Consider the following 21,244-nt stretch of genomic DNA (forward strand, 5'->3'; position numbering starts at 1 on the left):
TAAAAGGTAAAAAAAAAATCTCCTCCCTCCCCCTTTCCTGTTGGTCATTTATAACTTCTTGTCACCTTGAAAGGGTGCCCTTTGATGTTCATTTTAACCTAATTTACAACTTCATAAAATGTTCCTGGCAGAGAAGAGGGGGTAAAAGGGGGTGTGAGGTGAGGAGGGTGTGCAGAGTAAGACTTGCTTCATAGAGAAGGCTCTGTTTTTGAGCAGTAGCCCTGTCTGTTCCTCGGAAGGTTGCCAATCATTTGACTTCAGTAGGTGTGAAGCCTAAAGGGAGCCAAGTGGAAAATCAGAAGCTGGATGTGGACCCTGGACCAATAGTTTGGCAGGCGTTGGGCTTTGAAGGTCTTTGATATTCTTGAAGGATGTTTTGCTTGATGGAAATTGGTTTATACAGGTGTTGTGCAAAGATACTTTGGAGTTCACCATGGCCAGTCGAGATGCCTGCAAAGCTTTCTGGAAAACCTGTGTGGAGTACCATGCTTTCTTCAGACTTTCTGAAGAGCCCAAATCAAAGCCCAAAACCCTGCTCTGCAGCAAGGGTTCCAGTTTCCGCTACAGGTAATTAAATATTGCACATAAGCAAACTAAACACACAACTTCTTTTCAATAACAGGGAAGGCAGTAGGAACAGCTTGAATTCTAGAAGCAATAATCCATTTCAATCACATAAAGGATGATATCCTTAACTGGTCATTCTCTGTGTAACTCATTAAGTCAATATTTTCTAACAGAGAGGCAGGGGAAGGAGTACACCCCACTTACGGGATTAGATCAGAATTTCTGCCAGGATAGAGGGGCATATACTGTGGAGAAAATGTAGTCAATGAACCTATTGTTTTCCTTATGTGCAACTTACATGCTAGCCATGGGAGGGCTAGTTCAACAACATCCTTTTGGTTATGGTTAGGCAAAAGATAGGGTGAGAAAGCCCTGTAGGGCCTAAGGGATTAAAGAGGTTGAACAATACGGTAGTAGAGGCTCCATACTACACGTTAACACCTTGGAGAAAAGGAAGCGAGGTTGAAATAAGAACTTGTTTTTACTTGAACCCCCCAGCCTAGGAATTCTTTGAAAGACACTTTCAAACTCTTAGCTAAGATAAAAATTCTAATTCAATGCTTCCTGTAAAGGATTTTTCAAGTAGTAGAAGCCTGCCTCAGTAAAAAGTGGGATTTTTACAATGTACATATTTTTATGGAGTCGTTCCAAAATATATTCTACAAATCTCTGTCTTCTTAAACAGATGATACTAAGCATGTTTCTCCCTTTTCCTAATGACCTGAGTTATTATAAACAGTGCTTATTATCCTCTGCCAGCAGCTGTGGTACAGCAGCGACCTCAGGGCGGGGGTAGCATGTCAGAGCCTGCACCATAGTGATGAATGGCCCTGACTTTGGGGGTTTTATTATGCTCATGATTTCTTTTTTGGTTCCTGTGTTTCTCCCAGCAGTCGGCTGGTTTTCTTTGCTAGTGTATGTCTGACTGGAGCAACTTTCTTCTACTGTTTAGTTAGGTGTTTTTCTCCTGTCATGGGTTGGGAAACCAGACACATACCCTCAATAGAAACTATGTGTAAATTTAGAGGAAGGGGAAAGGCCTTTAAAGGAAAGTATATTAGTTTTCAAGGCCAGAGTTTGTACCTGTTAAATAGCCCTGATCAGATGCTTTTAAAAATTTTCTGGGTTCTGAGTAGTTGAGATTGCTCTGCCCGATTCTTGGGTTCTGAGTAGTTGAGATTGCTCTGCCCGATTCTTGGATGAGTATTATTAACATGCTGGTCTGGCACGCTCCAGTCCATGGGGTCGCAGAGTCGTACACAGCAACGTGCTCAGAGATTCATGACATACGTCACTCCTCCAGACTCTTTTGATTTCAACAATAAATGATGCTTTTGAGTTTTAGTATCCTACTGGCTTATGAAGAGCATTCATAAAATAGTTTATCTCATTTTTCTCACAGTGGAAGAACCCAAAGGCAACTTTTGGAATATGGGAAGAAAGGGAGGTTGAAGAGCTTGCCATTTGAAAGGTAACCTGGTTTTGTTTCTCTCTGTGATGGTAATTTTTTAAGTTGAATTTAGAGTGTTAAAGGGATCCTGTATTCACATGAAGATTATTTCAATTCCTTCTGTTTGGGGATTTCAGGAAACATTACCCATCTCAGTACCATGAACGACAGTGCAGGTCCTCCCCAGACCTCCTCTCTGATGTGTCAAAACAAGTAAGGTTTTTTGAAAATTTCTTCTTCTTTACGTAAGTGTAATGCATCCACATTTCAAATGCTTCCAAGAATGGATTGTGCCAGAATCTCCCAGTATGTAAAAAGGTATAAAAAGGTTACTGTGATCAAATAGGCTAACTTCCTGGAGTCTGTCAGCTAAAGATCTCCAGCCAATAGAAGATTGTTGGGTATACTGTGGTGTGTACTGTATGGACTGACAAGATCTGGGCAACCTGTATTGCTAACATCTTGCAAAATGCAGATCCAAATGAATTTCTATGGCTTTCTATTTTTGAAACTAAAAGCTTTGCCTTTTTACCTACGAAAATCTGAAGTCTTAGAGAAGCTATGAGATCTTGGGTTAAGATTTGAAAATACTTTTGCTATGTAATTTTGTTAATTTAAGAACAAAGTGCTGTTCTCTTGGAGCTGAGAGATGATAGCTTCATTTGAGTTTTATAGTATGAACCATGTTCGTTTTTCTTTTGCTCTCCCTTAAAAAAATCTAATTAGAGGTCTCATAAACTCTGTCTTCATTCAAATCAGAGGCAGTTTTTATCTGAAAGGAATCAGACTTCTAATGCTGGAAGGTACCATCAAATGTTAAATCATCTCCTGCCATTCACAGCCCTCCTCCCAACCATTTTACAGAAGGGAGGGAGGAGGCTAGAACAGTGAGGTTAGGAGACTTACTTGAGGTCACACAGCAAGTAAAGACAGAGCCAAGCCAAGACCAAAAGGCAGAACTCTTGGCTTGTGAATATAGCTACTCAGCCATACTGCTTGAAGTACAATGCTGGGGCTCAAGTAGATAGAGAATATAGAGTCTGGGAGTGTGATGGTGTTGAGAAAGAGTAGTGTTATGACTATTTTTCAGCACATATATTGGGATGCGGTCCAAGTTAGAACCTTTTATGTATGTATTTATCAACCCTGGCAGAGAACATGGGCAGAAATGACTTTGTGAAAAACTACCTTTGTGAAATCAAAGGCTGATTTAGATGCCTGTCCCCACCCCAACCAAATGGCTTTTTCCCTTCTTTCACCCGCCTGTCCTTTCTCTCAAGGTGGAAGAGCTGAGACTAGGCTATGGCAGTGGGTACTACAGAACCGTGAATGGAGTGCACGCCTCTGAGCCTGTGCTGGATAGCAGGAGGAGAAATTCCACAGCGGAGGTGACGTTTGCAGCTGAGTTGGAGCATTCCAAACCAGAGGCAGATCCCATATCATTACCTCAGTCCCAAAGCAGTTCCTCTTTCCCTTTTATTTATACAGACCCAGTCTTTACTGCTGACCCTGATCCTGACACTAATCCCAGAGACTACTTTGAGGAAAGGAGTCCTCTAAGCTCCTTCCAAACAAGCTCTAAGTTTGCTGACAATCCCATGAGCACATCTTCTGGCCTTACAAGCAAAGTGAGTCCAGCAAGGCAGCTTACTTACACAGATGTGCCCTGTATTCCTTGTACTGGTCAGCAGGTTGATATTATGCCTCCCCAAGTCTTCTTTTATGTGGACAGACCACCCCAGGTGCCCAGACGGTCTCCAATCATGGCAGAGGGAAGGGAAAGACCAGACAGCTGTCTACAGTCTACTGCAGTGAAGTCAGCCAAAAGAAGCCCAAGGAACATCAGAATGAAGAGCTTTCAGCAAGACTTTCAGGAACTCCAAGAAGCTAAGGCCAGGACCACTGGCAGGAGCAATGTGAACGTAGATCTAGAAGAGCAGGATCCAACTACAGAAGATGCATTTGCATATAACATTCAAGAGCCAACCCCTAAACGTTCCCAGAGCCAATCAGACATGAAAACGATCCGATTTCCTTTTGGGTCAGAATTTAGACCTTTAGGGCCTTGTCCTGCTCTCAGTCGTAAAGCTGACCTGTTAACATATATGTTTGCAGAGCAGGAGTTTCCAACAGTTTTAATGGATCAGGGAGCTACAGAAAGGTATGTGCCTAGTGAATCCAGTGATTCAGAGTCAGAGATTCTTAAACCAGACTACTACTCTTTGTATGACAAAGGCATAAGGTCACCCATGGCCAGAATCCGCTTGTCTTCTGGTAGTCTACAGCTAGATGAAGAAGATGAAGATGTTTCTTTCGATACATCAACTGCTGAAGACAGGACTTTGCAAAAACCATGTAATTACTTTTTAGCCTAAAATGTGAACCCTATGAACATGCCCAGACCAATTCCATGTTACTCACTTAGGTGAAACATAAGGCACTTTCTGCAAAAAAACATTTTCTTTATTACTATTCACTAGTATTAAGGGAATCTTCTAAGCTTGGGCACCTAGCTTATGAAAGATCCAGCTACTGCCTCACTCCTCAAGCCTCTCTTCTATTTCCTCTGAATCATTCTGGAACATGCCCTTTCCTCACCAGCCCTGAGGCAGGGTGAGGTGGGTATCTGTCATCTCTATTATACATTTCCCCATAGAGACTTTATAAATGAAGGTCAGGCTTCTCAACACTGAAGAAAAGTAAGAACAGTAACAGTATGGACTGGCATACAAAACTGGCTTCTGATATCATTTAGTGATAACAGACTGTGACTGTGTTGATCATTTTGTTCTTTTTTTTAAAATTTATTTATTTTTTTAATTTTAAAATCTTTAATTCTTACATGCGTTCATTGTTCTTAAACAACACTGCAACTAAAGGTTTCAGTCCTCATTATTTGTGTGGGGCCCAGTAAAAACGGTCCTGTTTTATGTTAAAAGACTTCAATTTTTATAACATATATTAGTGGGAGCATGGCCCTCTTGTACTTCAGGAACAGAAGGAACATGGATCATTTCAACAGAATACAAGTTTATAATTAATCTAGGACTTGGCAGAATTATAAACCTTGGAAATTTATGAACTGATCAGTTTCTAAAACCAGTCATCTGCTGATGAGGACAATATGATGTTTGACTTATTCTCTATTCTTCACTAGCTATAATATGTAGTGAAAGATAAAAGTTAACATGTTGGTCTGTGTATCTAATTTCTTCTGCAAGAATTAATTTTTTTGCCATCTCTTGTTGCATGCATGTAGGCAAGAAACTGAGATGAATAGCATTTTAATAAAGAGTGATGGAAACCCATTTACTTAAAAAACAAGTTGTAAGTATGAACTTCCTTTTGTTTTAATCAATTTCAGAAGTGATTGTCTCTAGCCTATAATTAAGGGAAGGCACAGTTAGAGAACAAGGAAAAGGAGGGAAGCAGGTGAAAATGTATAGTCAGGGATGGAGAAGTGGCAGAAATGGGGTAGCTAAAAAGAAAAAGGATAATACTCCACACTGAGTTAATGAACCACAATTCTATTCTTGACCCATTCAGGATTTCTCTATTATTCCCCCTTGAAAGGTATAGCATTCTATTTGAGAACTTTATCTTCTTTTTTTATTTTAATGGTAAGTACAACATATTTACAAGATAATGTTAGGTAATGACATCAAAGAAATGATGCACTTATATAAGCAAGTTATTTTTCTATATGACTGAATAGATAAAAGATAGATGGAATAGTTTTCTTACTCTCCTAGCCCTTACACCAGAAAAATCCCTTTTAATAAACCTCACTCTACTGCTTTTCAACATTCCAGCACTTTCCTTCCTGCTTCTGGAACCAAATCCAATAACTCACAAGTCTACAATAGCTATTTCATAATAAGAATATATGAAGCCCAATCACTTATGTATTAATCATATAGATACTCAAAGCTACATTAAGTTAATCTCTGACCTTTTCTGTTGGAAAAACCCAAACTCCTTTATGATTATATGCTGTTTCTCATCTCAATTTCCAGAAATCTTTGCAAAATTTGTTCAAATACAGGGTTCAAATCTGTATAAGATTTCCTAACAAAACTATATTAGGGCGACCATATAATTTACTGTCTAACCTAGTAAGGATATTTTCGAGTGAAAGAGGACTCTATTAATAACTTTGTCAGGACAGGAGGCAGAAATCATGACAGATATTCAAGCAGGACAGAAATCAGATATTCAAATTATAGTCCATTGGAACTATAATCAATGCATAATAAAATTGTGAAGAATATCTTCTAGTTTCCAATGGAAACTCTGATGTTAAAGTTCCAACAATAAATGAAAGGGGAAAGGAGAAATAATTTGAAACAATGAAAATACCATACCCCTCAAGAAAACAAACATTAAGGACCATGAAATTTAAATATTTATTTTTAAATCCCCCCAAAACACTGAAGTATGCTTACCCAGAAACAGTTTACAGGACTAATAACTAAAATGAATAAGCAATACAATTTTCTATTCATAATGCAGCTGTGCTGAAAGTTTCAAATAATCAATTTAAAAATTTGTTGCTTTTACTTTTATAAAAATATTCATTTAACACATGAGTTGCAAAATTATTACCAGGCCTCTACAAATTATAAACGGTGATTGAGTTTCAGTTAGTTAGCAGATGAAATTTTTCACTGAACTATTACTTCAAAATAAAATGTGTTAAAAGTAATTACTACAGTATAGGCACCAATGAAAACATTTTCTTGGCATATGACACAACAACAACTTATTCAAGTGTCTGTATTATTACAAAAGAGGAGGAGGTAATGGCCACTTTGACTAAAAACTTATTCTTCACTTGAAGAACATCTTCTAACATTTGGCAATTATTGAGCTTTATTAAAATGACTTTTGTGCAAAACCCAAATTGTGCAGATCCAAACAATAAAACATAAACTATCAAAACTAATTAATATCAATAATTCTACAACTACTGAAATACAGCCCCACTTCAGAACTTAGGCAGGCATAATATATATACTGGGCTTAACAGAAAAGGGTATTACCCACGTAACAGTACCATAAATATAACTGAAAATTAACTGTACAATCTAACCTACCTTTGTACGGACAGAAATCATCCGGTACTATGATTATTTTCATATGAATTAGAAAATGCTTATTTAAATACCCTCTCAAAAATGAACAAATGATGCTTATGTATTGGATAGTTATGAAGAACAAAAATGTATAAATAGTTTATAGGACATTTTAAGACCATGACAAAAATATGCTGGTGTAAATTATATTCATACCTGTTGACCAGGTATTTATAATCACATGATAATCAGCTTCTTTTAAGCTCCCCAAATCCACTCATATAATATGCGATTTGAGTTGGTTTTTAAAATGAATCCTTATTCTTCCGGTATTACTGAAAATTCATCCTTGGCTAATTGGTATTGCTTTAACTTCCCAACCATGTTAAATAAGGATCAACCATCTCTTCTGTAAGAGAAAGTAAATACTGCACACAAGAGGTACCTCTGTTGCTACATGTTGCCTCTAAACACTACAGACGCAGGGCTCTCAAATGTAATCATTATTGAGCTGCCTGAATATCATACCCACTTCGTAGAAACGTCAATACTTTTCCAGGTTTCATTTCTAAGAGCTTATCAAAAACTTCTATCTTAAGAATGTGTAACTTGTTTCTGCTTCCCCACCAATAGTCATTTTTAGAATATGCTGTGTTTAAAACAAACTTTTTGAAGCTTGATGATTATAAAAGTTGAATATTTATGATGACTTTGAACAACCTGTATGTTTCATGAGTGTACAGTTAACTAAAGATCAAAACATGAAAAGTATTCATCCTAGTAACTTAAGTAATAATGATACGTAAAAGCAAAACTGTCTCAACATTTACTAGAATACAGGTGAAACTATAGTATTAAAAAGTTACTCCCTACAAAATAATCTCTTTAAAATAGAAAATGATAAACACCATCACAAAATAGTTGAATAGCTTCTTCCAAATCTTCAATGTTGCAAAGATCCAAAAGGCACATGGAGCTCATGAGTTAAGCATTGGTAAGCTTGAAGTAGCTTTGGTGGGTTTCTCTGGGTCCATATGAAATAGAAGCCAATAACGAGAAGTTTCTTAGGGGGATTCATCTGTCGAACACCTATAAAATTAGGAAAAACTTAAGTGATGTATAAGTATGCGTGTGTCTATCTTGTATCTGTATGAACTCTCCAGTGAAGGAAGTGATTGAGCAGACAAAACTGTATTGGGTCTCATCATACAGATGCTAAAACATAAGGAAGTTAAAAAAAATCCCTTTTGTGTCTGATTTTACAGCTTCCAATTGATTTGTTTGATTTGGAAAAGAGAAGGGAGGTTTTCATTAAAAACTAAGGGATTTTAATTAGCCTCCAATTAAAATAAATAAATTAATTTAAGAAAAACTAAGGGATTTTAAGAGGGGTTTTAACTGATGAATATAAATAGGCTTAATCAGCTAAAAAGATCTAGGAGAGTATGTTTTACAGCTGTATAGTTTGTTCCAACTTGATCCCAGCGGCATCACAAATACAAAGAAATATAAAGCTATGCTGAGAAGCCATATAATGAGATTAAGGCTAAGATTAGTATTGCTTTATAACTTGCTTGAGCTAAGAAGTTGTGTTTGTATATACATTTTTAAAGGGAATTTAACAATTAAATGTAAGAACTTTACTGAGTGTGTAAAGCAACAGTTCAAGAGACAGTATAGAAACTGAAATCAACCATAAGAACTTTTCAGAATCTTTATTTGAGTTTCTCTACCTAAAATCCTTTCCTTAACTTTTCCTATGGGGGTTAAACTTAATGAACTATAGCACTGAAACTGTGCCTAGCACTGTGATAAGGACAGCAACAAGAATGAAAGCATTCCTAAATGGTATTTACAAGGGTCCAAATAAGAATATGCCCCCTGACCTTTTGTCTATACTCCTACTAACAAAAAAAAAAGAAAAAAAAAAGGGAAAAAACCAACTAGGCCATTTCATTCAGTGGAAAACTACCTTGTAATATGTGCAGATAATTCCAAAAGCTAATATTTCAGATGGGCGGCAAACAAAACAGTTTTCAATTATATGACTATTAAGAATTGACTTTGTTAGGAATAACCAAAATAAGTAGGTAATCATAGTATCACATCATAAATGAACATCCAACAGAAAATGTCAAAATAGCTTTTTAAAAATGACATTTCAAGCTTACTTTTGAAATTTTTCAATTAATTTCTTCACCATTTTATCTGTAATGCCAGGACAGGCAGCTTCGGCCACGGCAATACTTTTCTCCAGTTCTTCGATTGCCTGATTCCTGCTTGCATTATTCTCATCCTGCTGTTTAAGCTGAGAAAGATCAATAGCTATAACATTTAAAATTACTAAACTTCTTAAATTAGATAGCCAAAGCTGATGAGTCTGTACTTACTTCAGCAAATGCAGGTGTGATTATCATAGACAAACAGCTCAGGGTTTGTACAAGATCTTGCTCCTTTGAACAAATATTATAGATTATACACATGAAATTAAAATATCACTCATGTGCATTCATTGGAGTCCTCCTCAAAAAAGACCCAATACAAGGCAACTCTCCATACTTTCTTCTCATCACTCATTCCCATCCATCGTCCAGAGGCCTCTAACTTCTAGGATTACAATTAATATGCACAATTCTATTTTAAAACATACCAATGGCTACTTAAATGACTTCTATGACCTTTTCTTAATTAGTTTGAAATGAATGGCAAATGAAACATACTGTGGACCACAGTGAGGTAGACAAGCATTTAGGGGTATTAAATTCTAACAATTTCTGGCCATCACACTGTCTCATTTTATAGTTCGACAAAGTCTACCAAAAGGAAGAGATCATCTCTGTATACATACTGCCCCATTCTGTAGTTTCTTAGGATCAGGCTTCTTTCGCACAGTGGTAAAGCTCCATTCAGGATGAGTATTATTTTCCCTGCTGGTGGACTCCCTAAAGAGATTGCCAAAGATATTTCTATAAGTTCCCAAATGACACAGCTTGGGAAAAATACCAAATCAGTGCAGACAGATTCTGAATGGATAATTGCCCCAAAGTATAAAAAAATAATTTGATCTCAGTTTCAAATACACAGTGCTTTCTGCTAAAGAGTAGCAGTGGTACCCAGCTCTAAGTATATATCAGAATCACATGTGAAGGTCTCTTACTATATATAAAGCCCTGGCCCAATCCCTTCCCACTGACTAGATCAAGATCTCCTGTAATGTGGCTTGTGGTTTTTTTTTTTTTTCATCTTATTTTATATCGGAGTATAGTTAATTTACATTTTTAAAGGCTCCAAGAGTGACTAATGGGCAGCAAAGGCCAACAACCATTAGAACAGAGTAAAGACAACTACCTTGGTACTTTTTAGACTTTTCAAAAGTTGGACAACTTCTCATAAATGCAGATATTATCTGAAGAGATGTGGTGTTGCCTTTGTGTCAGTTCAACTAGCAGAGAAGTAAATTCTGGTGTAGCCTACAGACTCTGTAGTCTAAATTAAGTTAAGGAGTTAGAGGCTCAAATGTTAGTATAAATGCTGTAGTTAAAAAAACAATGTAACTTTTTAGGGGGTACAAATCAGATATAAATGAATATTTCAATGGACCAGTCTGATCACAGTTTGGTACATGGCCAAGAGGTGAGAAACGTTAGTTCTCCAGAGGGGTTTTATAGGTTGCCAGGAAAGTATGAGAAGACATTGCTCTTTATCACTTTGGGCAAGCTAATAAAGCACCTTAAATGCAATCTTGTTCCAAAATTTTGTAATATGCTCAAGTATCCACTAGGGGTTAGACTGAGACCATTTAAAACTAAAGAAATTCACTTCTAAGGAGAAAAAAAAAAAAAAAACAAAACGTGTTTCCAAATTCATTGTACTTCACAGACCACAATTTTAAAAGATTTTCACAATTTCTAAAGTCACGCTTTAGAATAAGGTTTATATTTTATGCTAGAGAAAACACATCAGTTCACAGTAACAGATATGAAATACTGAAATGGGCTGTCTACATAAAAAGTAAACAATTGGTACGTACGAATCAGACCCGTCAGAATCAGATTCATCATCGCTGTGTCCTTCTGCCTTCCATCTCTTAAATCGATCTATCAGTTCAGTCAGATAAGAAGTCTTCTTTGAATTTTTTACAATGAATTTATGTTTCAGAAGTTCTTTAGCTGTAGGACGCTGAGGAACAAAAAAGAAAGGATGCGCCAATATGTCTAGGCTTTTTATGATTGCAAAGAGTGATATGAAATCATTATCAAGTTGAAAGGTATAAAAGTTTGTCTATAGATATGAGGATAACTAAAATGCCATAGGACAATAGCTAATTCTATTTCCGAAGTGGCTCAAGGCAACCAAATTAAATTCACTGCTTTGGTATCAATTTGCTAAAATCCAGTGGCAAAAGGTGGCCTATGTACCAGCAAACAGGCAGGCGGGGCTTTCTTCAAAGTAGAGAAACTCATGATAGGACTTTGATAATTACATAAAAATTTTAAAACAAGATCATGCATTAAAATACTTTTATTATATTTACTGTAAATTGGAACAAAAAGGATGAAAACTAGCAAGGCTATAACTTTCTTATTATCTGCACACATCATATGACCCCCATATTAATCCCTTCTCCATCACACATTTATTCATATTGCACCTAAATAAAAATACCATGTGCTGTAGGGGATATTTCCTCCCTAATATTTTATTAATATCAGAATATTCATTAGTAACCTATGATAGTTACATCCAATTTAGAGATAGTTCTTGTATATTTTAGTTTCTCACAGTTATCAGGCAATTTTATTTTAAAAACAAAAACAACAACTGTAATCAAATTTGCCAACTAAATGAACGGAGTTCACTAGACTTCAGGAAAAGTATACAACTTCATGTTGGAATTTCTGAACATTAAATAAAAAATCATGAAACACCAACAACTTTTCATGAAAAATGAAAACAGTTGAATAAGAATCATTGTGCATAGTTATACTTTCTTAATGACATCCTACAAAATGAACTTTATTTCCCCTTGAAATAGGAAATGATCAACAGAATGAGGAAGATGCTAGGGAACATAGCAAAAAGAGAAGATGCAGGGCAAGGAGAGAAGGAACTACGGACCTTGTCAACAACTGAACAAAATTAGCTACACAGACGGGACAGTCAGGTTCCTGGATGGTCTGTAGACAGTTTCCACAGGCATTGTATTCCTTACTGTTGAACAAACCACACTGGCTCTATGTATATCTGATCACAGAAAACAACGGTCATAGCACATATACTCACAAATGATGGATCTTTGTTCAGGCAAGCATCAATAAACTCCTTAAAGGATTTAGTAAAGTCTCCGACAAGAGTTGGAGGATTGTTTTTTGGAATAAGAAACAGAACTCTCATTGGATGCATATCAGAGTTAGGTGGTTCTCCCTTGGCTAGTTCAATAGCAGTAATTCCCAGGGACCAAATGTCAGCCTAAGGTAAGGAGGAAAGAACAATTACCTTGAAATTCCATTCTAACATTCTGCCACAAAATAACCCGTGGAGTCTCATGGTCATACAATATTAAAATATCTCAAGAAATGTGGTGTTAATAACTTTTTGATGGAATTCATTTTTTAAGAAAAGTATCAAATTCCCTACTTTGTGCCAGGCACCGCATTCCAAGCACTGAGAATTCGGGTGGTGACTAAACCAGACAAAAATTCCTGCTCTCAAGAGGCTTATGTTCTAGTAGAAGAGAAAGATAAATGAATAAACAATAGGATGTCAGATGGTATTAAGTTCTGTGAAGAAAATACAAAATCAGGATAATGGAATAACGAATAACAAGGTAAAAGGGCTGCAAATTTACATGGGATGGCTAGGGAAGACTGTTCTGTGTCAGTAATGTTTAAGCCGAGACCTGATTGAGAGGAAAGTTATTCCAGTTAGAGGGAGAGGCAAGTGCAAAGGTCCTGAGGCCAGAGGGGACTTGCTGTGTTTATGGACCAGTAAAGAGGCCACTGTGGCTGAAATGGGTAGAAAATGGAGGAGAGTGGTAGGCGATGAGGCAGAGGTAGACAAGGGCCAGACAGCAGACGGCCATGCACGTGGTAGTAAGGACTTTGCATTGTATTCCAAGTAGGATGGAAGGTCACTGAAGGGAAGATCCAAATATTCAGTATTACCAGCATCTAGGGAACTTATGATTTAGCAGCAAAATTTGACATGGCTCTAGTTATAGAAATACTCTAAGAGGAAGGAGAATTGAGGCAGTTTATTAAATAGAATAGGATGCTATGTAAAACAATATTAAAAACAAAATAGTTTATAGGTAACACTTCACTTTTGAGTCATAAGCTGACTGCTGGATAACTTCAGGAGCCATCCAAAATGGTGTTCCCACAAAGGTATTTCTTTTAATTTGTGTATCCGTCAGCTGGCCAGCCACTCCAAAGTCAGCAAGTTTCACATCTCCTTGCTCTGAGAGCAAGACGTTGGCAGCTAAGAGGGAAAAGGAAACGAAAAAAACCTCAGCTTCCTCAGAATGCATCTATTTTTCTCAGGTTCATATTAGACTTCTGTATACCTTTTATGTCTCGGTGAATTTTCTTTTCAGAATGCAGGTAGTCCAGACCTTTCAAAATTTCCTTTAGCATGGTAGCAATCTGGAACTCATCAAATGGACCAGCTCGCAGCTTAGGGGAAAACACACGCACACACATGTAAAAGTTTGGAACGATAAGGTTCAAACTTAACATTATCTTTGAAATAAGGGAATTGCTTATATATAATGAAACAGTTCTGTTTATTAAGCCAGTATTTAAACAAATGAGAAAATTCTTAAGGGTGAAGAGAGTTAAGTCAAAGGGCTAAAAGGGTTTTCAATGATTAGATTTTAATGATTAGATTTAATCTTGAAAGATAATATAACTATATATTAGCTTCTAATCTTGAGGTTCTTAAATATTTACATTAAAGATCTAAGGAACATGCTTAAGTAATGACAGATAGAAAAAATATATCAACTACTTAAATTTTGGCATTTGCTGTTTAAAACATTAAATATTTACACTGAACTGATTTTTAGATCAGATGGTCCATAAGATTTCTGCAGCAACCCAATTTGATCATATGGGTCAGCTGTAGGACCTTTCTTAACATTTACGTATTTCAAAAACATTATAAAGCAGAGACTTTTTGGAGACTCAGATTTAAGTTTTAGCTAGGAATATAATAATTAAACTATTCAAGCTTTCATTGTAAAAAGAAATTCAAATCATGGAGGGATACAGTTTTTCAAATAAATGTAACACATTTCTCTTTCTTTCCCCATCCCTGTACTAAAGCCAGTGGTTTCAACTGCAATACAAGGAAAGCAATGATTAAGTTTCAGGAGAATTTGTAATGGAATATCTGAAAATCTCTCTTTAAAATAAATGGTTATTTTAAAATTCTGGTACCTCATAAAGCACAAACAGTGGACTGTATAATATTATTACAGGAAAGGGTGGGAATCTAAAGTCAGAGCTGAGGTAGAGCTCTGTTTGCTGGAAGGAGGGAAGAGGTGGTGAAAATCAAACATTGCCCACTCTGCCTCACACTGGGAGGGATTCACAGCTCTTTGGCACCTTCTGTATTTCATCTTTCATGAATGCCATATTTATTCTGAATAAAGGGTACTTTCATGTTGAGATTTAACAGCTTAAAATAGAACCCATACTTCAGTCTCACTATTTAATATTAACTATGCTCTGGATATATAGTATACTTCAGGGATGTTTATAGTTCAGTAGGTGCCTTTCCTAGGTAACATTATCTATTTACTTTCAAATGTATCAACTTCCACCCCAAAGTATCTATTTAAACACCAGTGATTAAAAGTCATCTAAAAGGTGAAAATGGTATATTATTTTATTGATTGCTGGTAATGAAATTCTGAGGTACTACCAAAGAACTTAAAGATAAATGTCAAGTAATACTACTTAAGACTAGTACTTTAGTATCATTGATTATAAAATGTTGACAGGGCCAGAGGAGGTATATTCTCAGTCACTTAGAAAATTGGGCAAGGTCCATATAAAAGGTAGTAGCTATCATTCTGAAAGATTTCTAAAAGTGGTCTGAATAATACAGAATTTTTAAAATATACTTAAGTAAAAAACAAATGGAAAAGTGGTCCTACAGACACATTAGCTTATCTGGTATACTTAGGTCCAGTTTAAAATTCAATGCAATCTCACTTAACTGGGTACTGGAGGAGGATGGGAAGGGCACTTCTGTGGCAGGGAAATGGGAGTGGGGTGGTGGCAGAGTTGGGTTTTTCTTGTTCATGTCAGACAGAAAACTATCCCAAACCTTGTGGTTAAAATGTTTCCTTAGCCATGATGATAATGATCAGAAGAGGAGGAAAAAAAGGAGCTGGAAAGAGAAGGAAAGTAAATAGATGGAATAGAGGTTGCTTTTTAAAAATTTCCAGTGTAACCTTGGGAGAGATGATGCCAAGATCCTGGTCCACTGTCCTTGGAGTGCACAATGGAGCTTCTCTCCAAAGACTGAAGACTTTACCATGTCTCTAATGGCTGACACATCTACCCCAGGGCAGGGCGCTGGCTTTGTATGTTGTGCCTTTGCTGTCAACTGACCATATTCGAGAGGGACATTTGCAGGCTTGGGGGTGTTCTCCCATACTCCTCTGACTTCCAGCCAGTCCCTAATACAGCATGTTTTGCTATGCTTTCTCTTATGGTTAGCATATCGTTTCCAACTTTTTCCCCTGGTGCTCATGTTTTATTCTCTTAACCTTATTATATGTGTTTTTGTTGTAAGCCACTGCAATTTTTATTGGAAACAAGTGAGGTATAATCAATTCAATAAAATAATGTACATTATGCTCAAAGTCTGTTCACACACAACTAATTTTTTTGTAAGAATGGGAGGAAATCTTGAGGTATATAGTTGTTTTCAGTTGCTAAGGTGTGTCTTATTCTTTGCAACCCCATGGACTGCAGCCCGCCAGACTCCTCTGTCTATGGGATTCTCCAGGGAAGAATACTGGAGTAGGTTGCCATTTCCTTCACCAGGGGATCTTCCCGACCCAGGGATTGAACCCGCATCTCTTGTACCTTCTACATTGACAGGCTGGTTCTTTACCAGCTGAGCCTTTGGGGAAGGTCCATATACTATATAGTGTTGAACTGAATTACTGGTCATAATCATATCACGCTATCAGGCACCAGTTTAATGGGATGAACACTTTTTGCCCAGCATTCCTTTTAATTTCTCTTGTCCCTGGTAGCAGTGCCCTCCTCTAACCCTGATCCTTTCTTAGATTCCTCCAAACGATAGCATTCTCCTAAATGAAGAAAGTGTATTCTCATCATTTGCTCTCCGTAAAAAGTCGAGTCAATGAAGTTTATAATTAAATCACAATAGTATTAAGTGTTAAAGCTAGAAAAAAGAAAACTAGAGAGATTACTCATCTAATTTCTTATTTGAACATTTGAAGCACAGGTTAAATAGTCTGCCCAATATTAGCCAGCTAGTCAATGGCAGAATTGGGAATAGGATCTAGGTCTCTTAATTTTTGGCCACTACACAGCTAGAAACATTTCAAGTTCATTGAATTTATGCTAATTGTTATTTTTTGACTTAGGCAGAGCTCAGAATGAGATTAAGATCTCAAAATCATTTCATTCAGAGGTTTCATAAAACTGCCCCAGCTACTCTTGGGGGACACAGATTGTATTAGTTAGGGCTGGGCCACTGTCCAGTGCTTCCCGTTGCTATCAGAGATTCCGAGGAAAGCAGTGCACTGGTCTTGCCAATGCCTACAAAGCAGGGAAGTGACATGATAAACATTTTGGGGGGCCAGTTAAGGTAACTGTGATAAATTTGGAAAGGATTCTTAATATTTAAAAAGTAGGAGGAGGCTCCTAGAGCAATTGTGAGGCTTCTTGTGGAGCTAATGAATAAACTATTGTTTAATCAAACTACATGACAAATAGAGCTGAGGTCATTTAATGGTGAGAATGAGACCTGACTCCATACGCATGAAGGACTATCAGCCAAAGAAATACCAGTTATGTTCTCTCACTAGACAGGAGAGAGAAAGAAAAAAAATGAAATGGAGCTTTAGGATGTAAGAATTAGATTAGATACAAGGAAGGATGGCCTAACTCAGCAACTGATTAAACTGAGATGAATTCCTAGAAGATGAGGCTCTCCATCAAGTTTAATTACCATTTTTTTGGAATGGTTTAAATATGGTTCTGTCTAAAGGAAGGAAAAATCGCTTATGGTCATTTCTGTTCATAGGATTATTTGAAACTTTGGAAGTACTGGCATTCAATATTAAAGGCTTTAAAAAATATTTGATCATTTTCAGTCAGAAAAATTCATTTCTACTTAAAAAAATAAAAATTAAAACATTACTCGGTGATCTTAATCATCAAAACACTTTATTTTTAGAAACAGCAGACTCCAATTTCAAAGGCTGAGCATATTATATAAAAGTCGTATAATATTAAAGATGGAAGACAACTTAGTGCAACTTCATTTTATAGGACGTCAAGTCCAAGGATTTATGTGCCTGGCTCACAGTCACAGACTTAGTTATAAACAGAGGCAGCCCTACAAACTCAAACTCCCATAGGCCAGCCCAGCAGTCATTCTATTACACAAAGTTGTCTCTAGTCATTCATATTGCATTTTAAATACAATGTCATATTAATAAAAATTTTAAAGAGGGAGGGACAACACTGATAGAATCACACCACTTGGGGGAAGACAACCAGTGTTTCTCAATAACATTTTGTACACAAACACATCTTCATTTATTAGAACTTTTCCCTCACACTGCAGGATTTTAGCAGCCTGGTCTGCTAAAATGGCTGTGGCATTTCCAAGTCATTGTGACAAAAATGCCATCACACTTCCAAGTCACCTATAGAGAGGCAGAGAGAACTCTGCAGAGAGCTGGGTCTGTAGGGCTTCTTGGTCAAAACCCAAGAACCACATTTAAAAACAGTTATCTGGATGATATCTCTTCAAAAATCTAAGAACGCTCAGTCTTCTCAGGGATAAGCATGTAAAGTAAAACATGAAACTGATGGCAACTCTCACACACTCATTCTTAATTTGGAGGGAATTTTATTAAGCTGTTTGCATTTCTTATATACTTTAAGAACGCCAGCAATGTGCAGAACCTGCAATACAGCGGAATCTATGTTAAGAGTAGCAGTACTGAAGGCAGAGTGAACATATTAACTAAAGCAACCACTTAGCTTGCCCAAAAGCCAATGCTCACTCCAATTAAAAGAAAAAAGTGAAAGTATGGATGTGTGTGTGTAATTGTTTAAAAATACTTACAAGATCCAGCGCTGAACCGCCACCCAGGTATTCCATTATTATCCATAATTTTGAACCCTGTGAAAACCATGAAATAGCTTAATAATCATAAACCTGAGCCAAATAACATAGCATAGCATAAATGTTCAACCTGACATACTAATGTACTGGTTCTAAAATATAGGTTTAAAATTAGTTGTTTGGAACTCAATATATTTTTCCATAGACTATTACAAATAAGAGTCAAGTCCTAAGTCTTGACTCTCCCTGAAACCTATTGAATGTATGATATAGCTAAATATTAGAAATGACACATTATTGTTGCTTATTGTCGAACTATTAGCAACTTTAATAAAAGTTAGAAAAAAAAAACCATAGCTTTAAATTATTATTTTGAATGATGATGCTGAAAGGAAATGAATGAGGAGGTAAATGGAGACTTGTAGAAATTTTGAATGGGGCTTCTGAGTGCTTCCCATGTGATTTGAGAGTTTGAGGACACTGGGTACTATACCTTATTTTAGTTTTTGTTTTAATCTACTTTACAACTTTTATCAGCCACGATTAATGGGCATTTTTTTGTACACATGTAGAAACTAGTAAGAACACTGTAGCCCCCTCTCCCCCAAGGTAAATGGATAAGAGAAAGGGAATGTGTAGCTTGAAGAGCATGATGATTAATCCAGGTAAAATTAACTTCACTGTAAGTTGTACAATAGGAAATGGAGCTCATAGAGGGAACACACATATTTGAATTATAAAACAGGTGTGTACACACACACAGTATTCAGCTGTATCAGACAAAATTTGGAAATCATTAAATTTTCTTTCAGCTACAGTTTGAAATACTGGAGACATCTCTCTCTCCCCATAACACTTCATGAGTGGTATTCTCTGAATTTTTTTAGGACCACAGAATTGACTGGAAGCGGAATGGTTGGTTTTATTATACTGGCAAATAGCCAAGCTGTGAATGGATTGTATTCCAAAAGTCCATCTTTTTAAAGAAAGATGTTTGGGATTTGGAAAGCCAGCATTTTGCCATAAAAATAATGCCTAGGTTCCTGGAGCAGTCCCCTCCAAAAGACAATTTAACACAAAGGTATCCATAGTATACCTGAAAGAACACCAGAGAAACTACTATTTATACCATAACAATGTTTCTAGGGGAAAAGTGGATTCAGTGTCTTGCTTCACGTTGGGATTCCAGGAACACATTTCTCACCTTTACAGTCCCACTTGCAGGATAGATTCTCAAGCTATTGCTGGTAGTCCTGAAACTCTAAAATCCTTGGGAAGTAGGAGTTCCATTCAAAATTTCCAAGTGTCTCTGGGCCTTTATGATGGCAGAGAATGGACTCCAGGAAAATGATGATGGGTGTTTAGGGGACACTGTAGTGTGGGGAATAGGCTGTGGCCGAGAGTTAGGGACTGGGGAAGGAAGGTTCAGTTAAATTAAGATGTTGACACTATGTAGGATGTCTAAGAGAGAGAGGAACAATACCCATCTTGACACCCGCTCTCTCCTGTCACAACAAGCTAGCTTGAGCTTAGGAGAGAGAGTAGCATCTATAGTAGGAACGAGAGAAAATGAATCCCCATTACAGTGAGAGGGCAGAAGAGTTCCAGGAGGGATTCATGCAGCTCTCAGAACATGATAACTGAATCGTTCCTCACAATGCCATACAGCCTGAGAAGCTTGTCTTTTGCCACAGTTTGTTTCTAATAAGTACTACATTCTACCTCATGAATTCAGATTGCTTCCCATGCACGTGACATTTCAAAGAAAAATTAAAGATCTTACAAAACATGTTTATCTGTTTTGCAGTTCTGTGTGAATGAGAGCATCTGTTTTCCAAGTTAAAAACAATGTGTGGCTTTTTTTTTTTTTTTTTGTACCAATTGAAAACAGAGACTTACCAACCGTCTGTTCGTCACTAAAAAGTATTCATAGAAAGCTTAAAAATGTCATTAACCTTATGACTAAGCAACTTCCAGGTCTGAAAATGCTTCCTCTTTGCAAGTGAGCTATTCGGTGGAACTAGGACTCTTCCTAAACAGGCAGGGAACCAGAGCTGTCTCATAGGTTTTCTGGGTGCTTCCTTCTGACCGTCACTTTTGCAGACAAGTGTCGCTGGAGGATGGTTCTATGTCTGGACATTCAGACGACTGTGAGGCAGGCAGAGGAACTGAAGCAAAGTACGACTGGGCACAGGCAGGAACGGCAAGCTAGTGGGGCTCCTGCCTACTCACGGATGCTTTCCTTGTCCACAATGGGTCTTACTGAAAACACCAATCACAAACCAAAGCTGACCAAAAATCCCAGATCCTGTGTTTGTATTCTTCTGGAGAACTACAACTATTACCTTTGATTTCTGGTAAAAGATGTTTGCATTTGAGAATGCAAATATTTGGTTTATTCTTAAATAATTTAAAAGTCTAAGATGATATCTACATAGTGGTTTACAAATCCAAACGAGCCAAGTGGCTCTAAACCATAACCATATATCTGGCACATTTAAGCATAGGAAGTCCCTGCAGGGAAAATGCCACTTTTCCAATTATAAAACGACCCACAAGTTTTAGCAATGGGTTGGAAAGAGTAAGTGTAAAGTCCTGCATCAACATGGGTGGTAAGTTAGGGGTCAGGAAATGGCTCTCTGTTCCAAAATGCAGAAAACCTAAAGAGTAAGTACTTCAGAGTTATACTGTTTACCGGGGAGAAGCTGGAGTCTAGTTTTAACAAATCACTGGTGTCTGGAGTATCAGCTCCATTACCCCATGGGGCCTTTGAATGCCACTGTGTGCCACTAAAGCAAACATTTGG

General features: G+C 37.1%; 2 protein-coding genes across 4 annotated transcripts in view; one reads left to right on the forward strand and one right to left on the reverse strand.

Annotated features, from left to right (window-relative positions):
- Positions 1-5,338, forward strand: part of FRMD7 (FERM domain containing 7) — a 61,742-nt gene extending 56,404 nt beyond the window's left edge. For both annotated transcript variants that reach the window (XM_060408422.1, XM_060408423.1), the window contains exons 9-12: positions 404-567; positions 1,970-2,038; positions 2,155-2,230; positions 3,298-5,338. In XM_060408422.1, coding sequence (XP_060264405.1) covers positions 404-567; positions 1,970-2,038; positions 2,155-2,230; positions 3,298-4,392 — 1,404 coding nt within the window. In that variant the 3' untranslated portion in view covers positions 4,393-5,338. The remainder of the gene's footprint in view (positions 1-403; positions 568-1,969; positions 2,039-2,154; positions 2,231-3,297) is intronic.
- Positions 5,339-6,404: 1,066 nt separating this feature from the next.
- STK26 (serine/threonine kinase 26) overlaps positions 6,405-21,244 on the reverse strand; it is a 69,100-nt gene continuing 54,260 nt past the window's right edge. For both annotated transcript variants that reach the window (XM_060408425.1, XM_060408424.1), the window contains 9 exons: positions 18,439-18,495; positions 13,658-13,766; positions 13,415-13,572; positions 12,376-12,561; positions 11,123-11,271; positions 9,941-10,034; positions 9,483-9,545; positions 9,264-9,400; positions 6,405-8,181 (listed from right to left, as the gene is read on the reverse strand). In XM_060408425.1, coding sequence (XP_060264408.1) covers positions 8,157-8,181; positions 9,264-9,400; positions 9,483-9,545; positions 9,941-10,034; positions 11,123-11,271; positions 12,376-12,561; positions 13,415-13,572; positions 13,658-13,766; positions 18,439-18,474 — 957 coding nt within the window. In that variant the 5' untranslated portion in view covers positions 18,475-18,495 and the 3' untranslated portion in view covers positions 6,405-8,156. The remainder of the gene's footprint in view (positions 8,182-9,263; positions 9,401-9,482; positions 9,546-9,940; positions 10,035-11,122; positions 11,272-12,375; positions 12,562-13,414; positions 13,573-13,657; positions 13,767-18,438; positions 18,496-21,244) is intronic.

Source organism: Ovis aries, chromosome X, assembly GCF_016772045.2.
Source record: "Ovis aries strain OAR_USU_Benz2616 breed Rambouillet chromosome X, ARS-UI_Ramb_v3.0, whole genome shotgun sequence".
NCBI classification, from domain to species: domain Eukaryota; kingdom Metazoa; phylum Chordata; class Mammalia; order Artiodactyla; family Bovidae; genus Ovis; species Ovis aries.